General features: G+C 46.2%; 1 protein-coding gene across 1 annotated transcript in view; it reads right to left on the bottom strand.

Annotated features, from left to right (window-relative positions):
* onecutl (one cut domain, family member, like) overlaps positions 1-4586 on the bottom strand; it is an 11625-nt gene that overhangs the window by 6578 nt on the left and 461 nt on the right. Inside the window, exon 2 of the mRNA XM_020615485.1 lies at positions 3040-4430. Coding sequence (XP_020471141.1) covers positions 3040-4084 — 1045 coding nt within the window. The 5' untranslated portion in view covers positions 4085-4430. The remainder of the gene's footprint in view (positions 1-3039; positions 4431-4586) is intronic.

Here is a 4586-nt window from a genome sequence, read left to right as displayed (position 1 = left end):
GCTCAGACTCCTCGACCCACAGAGGCTGGTTAACCCCTTCAGCTCCCGAGTGGGGGGAGCTGCAAGAGGCTGATTAAGATAAAAACAACAACAAAAACAACAACGCCATTTGTCCGTTGTTGCATGGCTAAGGCTACATCGGCCTGTTTACAATTCCAGATATGCAAACAAAATCAACTTTGACCTTTGAGCCCTGCCAAATGTGAACTGTACGCTGTGATAGGTGGACGAGGCTTTGTGGCTTTCATTACTGTGGGGGTGGTGCAGGCACTGGAGCTGGCACGTAAACCACATTGACCTTTCTTATTCATTTAGACCTTTAGTCAAGGCCTTCAGCCATCATCTTTAAAGTTATAGTCTCTGATCCCCCCTGCTTGACTTTAAGTGTCAGGGCATGGCTGTGTGGCTTTTATCCCGCCTTCTTCTCTGACTAAATCCTGATTGCCTCCTCCACAGCCTGAGGTTGGGCTAGAGATGCATCTCATATACAGCACAGTAATCCATATAGCATTCACACACACACACACACACACAACCAAAATACTGCAGATAAATCCAAGGGATCACCTCCTTTAGCAAAATGTATCTGCAGAAAGACAGTTATCTGAAAAGGCAAAATGGCAGCGAGTATATTCCATGATTACTGTGCCTCACAGAGACTCGGCAGCCCTCCATATATAGGAGACATAGTTATGGAAATAAAACAGTGCTGCTGGCTGGCACTAAAGGGCCTTCTATGTATTTAAGCGAGTGCTGCATTAAGGAGGATCATCTTAAAACTTGAGGCGTGAAGCAGAGAGTACTTGAGCTATCTTCAGACTGAGGAGCACAGGGCACCGCACATTCTAATTCCAGTCTCGATTCGCCGATGCAGCCGAGGTGTGTGTGGGCAAGGCGTGCTGCTCTTTCCCATGGAAATCAATAGAGTCTTGTAATTAAACAAAAGGGGGTTGGCCAAGGGGGGAAAAAACAACAATCCCCTTTGGAAAGTAGGTTATGTAGAAAATTGCAGAGCTGTCCAAATTGTGGCTTTGCCAAGAACTAAATATGCAATTTCAGAGTATGTGGGAGCAGAGAGAGAGAGAGAGGAGCAGTGTCAAACATTAGCACACTTCTCTGTGCAGGGACTTTAATTTTTTATGAGTCTGATTGATCGGCTGCTGAGGCTTGGAGCACTGACTCGTTAAAATAATGATTGTTTGTAAAGATGAAGAAACAAGGATACTGCAAATATAAGAAGAATGATTAGTGATTAGATCTGTTCAAAGGGCTGTTTAATCATGAGCGAGATTAGGTTTTGTGGGTCAGACAGAGGCGTTTTGTATACAAAGCATGATTAGGTTTTGTGGGTCAGACAGAGGCATTTTGTATACAAATCACATGTCACAGGATTAGATTCATCAAACAACATTTTTGGCAAATTACAGAACAAACCCAGAGAGAACTCATCTTCAGATAAGAGGTTTGGGTGTGATTACTGTAACGTTTTGCTGAACGGAGGATGTACACATGTTCTCAGAGCCAAACAATTAAAGATCAATAATTGTGAAGGGATTGCAAGAGTGCACAATCATTACCTATGAACCCTATTGTGCTGTTGGGCTTAATCAGCTGAGCTGCTGACAGAGGGTGAAAAGCGGTGATCAACCGGGCAGGCTCGTGCACACGTCCTGCTCACAAACCCCCGCAGTGAGCAGACCACTTGCAGATACACGCACTCGAGTCTATGCTCATCTCATATTACTGTGTTCACTTGGATCTCTTTGTGTGCTCCGTGTATCAGATGGGCCCTTGGTCCCTGTGGAGGGACAACACTGTAACATGGCACTGTACAGTGTGCTGTCGTGTCTTCAGTCCACATCCCCAAAGAATATTAAATGTCAAGCAGCAGATGACAGTGTGCTTTAAAAAAATCTTTACCCCATGAAATCTGTACAGATACTGTACTACTGGGCGTGCAGCTAATGATTTTGCGACTACTGATTAACTTTTTAATTATTTGCAAAATAATTAAAGTTTATCAAATGTCAGAAAACAAGTCAAATTAAATAAAAACAGAAGTTCTTCGAGCCCTTTTCAAATCGCTGATTTTGTCTAATCATTAGTCCAAAACCCACAAATATACTGAATTAACAGCGACATAAAACAGGACAACAAATCCTCACATCTTGAGAAGTTAATGTTTAGTATTTTAGCTTGATTATGTGATTTTTATTGAATGATTGTCAAAATTATTGTCAATTAACTTTCTGTTCATTTACCTAAATGATTACGCATTAAAGACTACACGCACCTCCAGTCAGGGAATAACCTATTTTTCTCCAGATATAAGGACTCTGACACCTACAAGGTGTTGCCTCTGAGCAGAACACCATCTGCATTTAGTCTCACAGTAACAGCCTCAGTGGCGACGTTGATAAAAGCTGTCTGGCAAAAGCTCAAGTCTAATTTACATCAACTACCTTGCCAAATCAACTCAGCCGCACACTGAACAAATATAAATCCCTGCTCAAATTAATAAATCGTTCAAGAGTGGCATATCTGCGCAAATTATTTTGTGGGCTCAAATGCGATTAAACTGCCAAACGCTGCTCACGCTGATCTTCATGGTTCATTTAAGAGGAGGGCAAATGTCTGTAGCATTTTTATTGTAGCTACTGTACAAATCAATAGGAGCTGCTGGGGAGTAAAGTAAACAAAGGAACAGCAAATATGGACCTTTCTTGCATAAACTGTCCTCAATGTCCTGCAAAGTTCTTATAACCCAGGCTGCTGAGACAATGGACAAACCATTGGTGCATTCACAGGAGTGTGAAGAAGGGGAACATCAGTCTGATGCTTTTTGCTTTTACTCATGTCTCAACCTGAGCTGCATACCGATTGCTGGAGAGGAGAATTTTTTAGGAAGACATGGACAAGGAAGGTGTTTGGGGAAAACACGAGGAGAGAGTGTGTGTCTGTTGTTTGTTATGATTTCTGTCTGAGTGTATATGTACAGATGTGTGTGAGAGGCAGATAGAGAGCAAAGCCAGATCTTACCCTCCAGTCGCAGTGAGGCCATTCTTTGAAACTCAGGCTCTTGGAGCCAGCGGGACATCCTCTTAAAGGTCTCGCGCCCTGACTTGAGCTTGCCCCAGGGCTTGGGGTTCCTGAGGAGGTCAGACAGCGTGCCCTGTGACCTACACAGAACCCTCTCAGCGAAGATGGCCTGGGGGATGCTGTACCTCTTCAGTTCAGTGATGATCCTCTGGGCCACATCCCTGGTGTTGATCTCTTCCCCGGCGTTGCCTCCACTGCCCTGTGAGCCTGGCAGCATACCCTCGCCGGGTGAGGATGAGGCAGACGATGAGGAGTGCAGGTGTTCACCTATCTTGGAGGCCTGCTGGCCAGGGTGATGGTGGGGCTGATAGTGCTGGCTGTAGATGTGAGGGTGGTGGCCCGTGGTGTGCTGGTGAGCCTCCATTTTATTCAACTGATGCCCCACTGACACATCGCCGCCTCCTAGGACTGGTGGTGACATCTCACGGCCAAAATCCGATGTCCTGCAGAAGAGGCTCCCCCCATGGATGTCGTAGCTGCTGTGAAGCATCTGGCCACCATTGCCACTGGAACTGTTGCCAAGGCTGCCATAGCCATGCATGGAGGAAGTCAGGCCTGAACCTGTGGAAGGGGGTGACAGGCTTTGGGACATGGCCAGGTCTTTGCTGTAGGGGTTGTAGAAGTTAGTGCCAAGGCCTCTGTCCTCACGCATGAGGGTGAAGCTGCCAATGACGTTGCTGACAGGCAGGCAAGGATGGTGGTGATGGTGGTGGTGGAACTTATCATCAAAGGGTTGCAGAGGAGTCAGGGTGGTGTAGGTGCTGCCGGAGCTGGACGGGGAGTCGCCGCTGTACCCCAGTGCTGACATGGAATGGTCAAAGCCCGGTGGACGGGGCTCTGGCTCCAGAGACACAGTGGGGCCCCCAAGGGAAGGCCTGGGGAAAGCAGCTGAAAGGTCCCGTGAGTGCAGCATGGCCCTGCCATCCTGGCTGTGCACCAGATCAGGGTGGCTGTGGAGGGACATCTCCCCTAGACTCCCATCCATCTTCTCCTTCAACCAATAAAACTGTATTTTTTCTCTCTGGTTTGTTGCTCTTCTCTTGTTATTGTTGTTCAGCAGCCAGGCTAACAGTCTGGAAGGTCTCTTGTTACACCAGACTATAGATTTATTGATTTGTGAATTAATTGATTTCCGGGAGTATGGGGTGTCTAATTAATTATCTGATAACCTTAAGTACTGTCTTCAAACTCGCTCAAGCTCCCTGAAAACGAGTCTGACACAGGACCAGGAGCTTTAACTGTGATTTTATTTTCACTTGTACATCACCACTTAGCTCTCCTCTCTCCGTGGTACTCAGCTGTGCTCCTCGGCGGAAGCTTCGCTTTTGTGCCTGCGTGAGACAAGACAGGCGCTGTTACTCCGCTGAATTTAAACTTTAATCGGTACAGACAAGGAAAACAGCCGAACAACGTTTGTTTGGTCCACCTTAAACACTAATTTACATCCATGCTCCCCAAACAATGGAGACATTTGTACAAATTTTCCC

This window comes from Monopterus albus, unplaced genomic scaffold, assembly GCF_001952655.1.
Source record: "Monopterus albus unplaced genomic scaffold, M_albus_1.0 scaffold166.1, whole genome shotgun sequence".
Taxonomy (NCBI): Eukaryota; Metazoa; Chordata; class Actinopteri; order Synbranchiformes; family Synbranchidae; genus Monopterus; species Monopterus albus.
The sequence above is the reverse complement of the archived record's forward strand: the minus strand, read 5'-3'. Positions and strand labels throughout refer to the sequence as shown.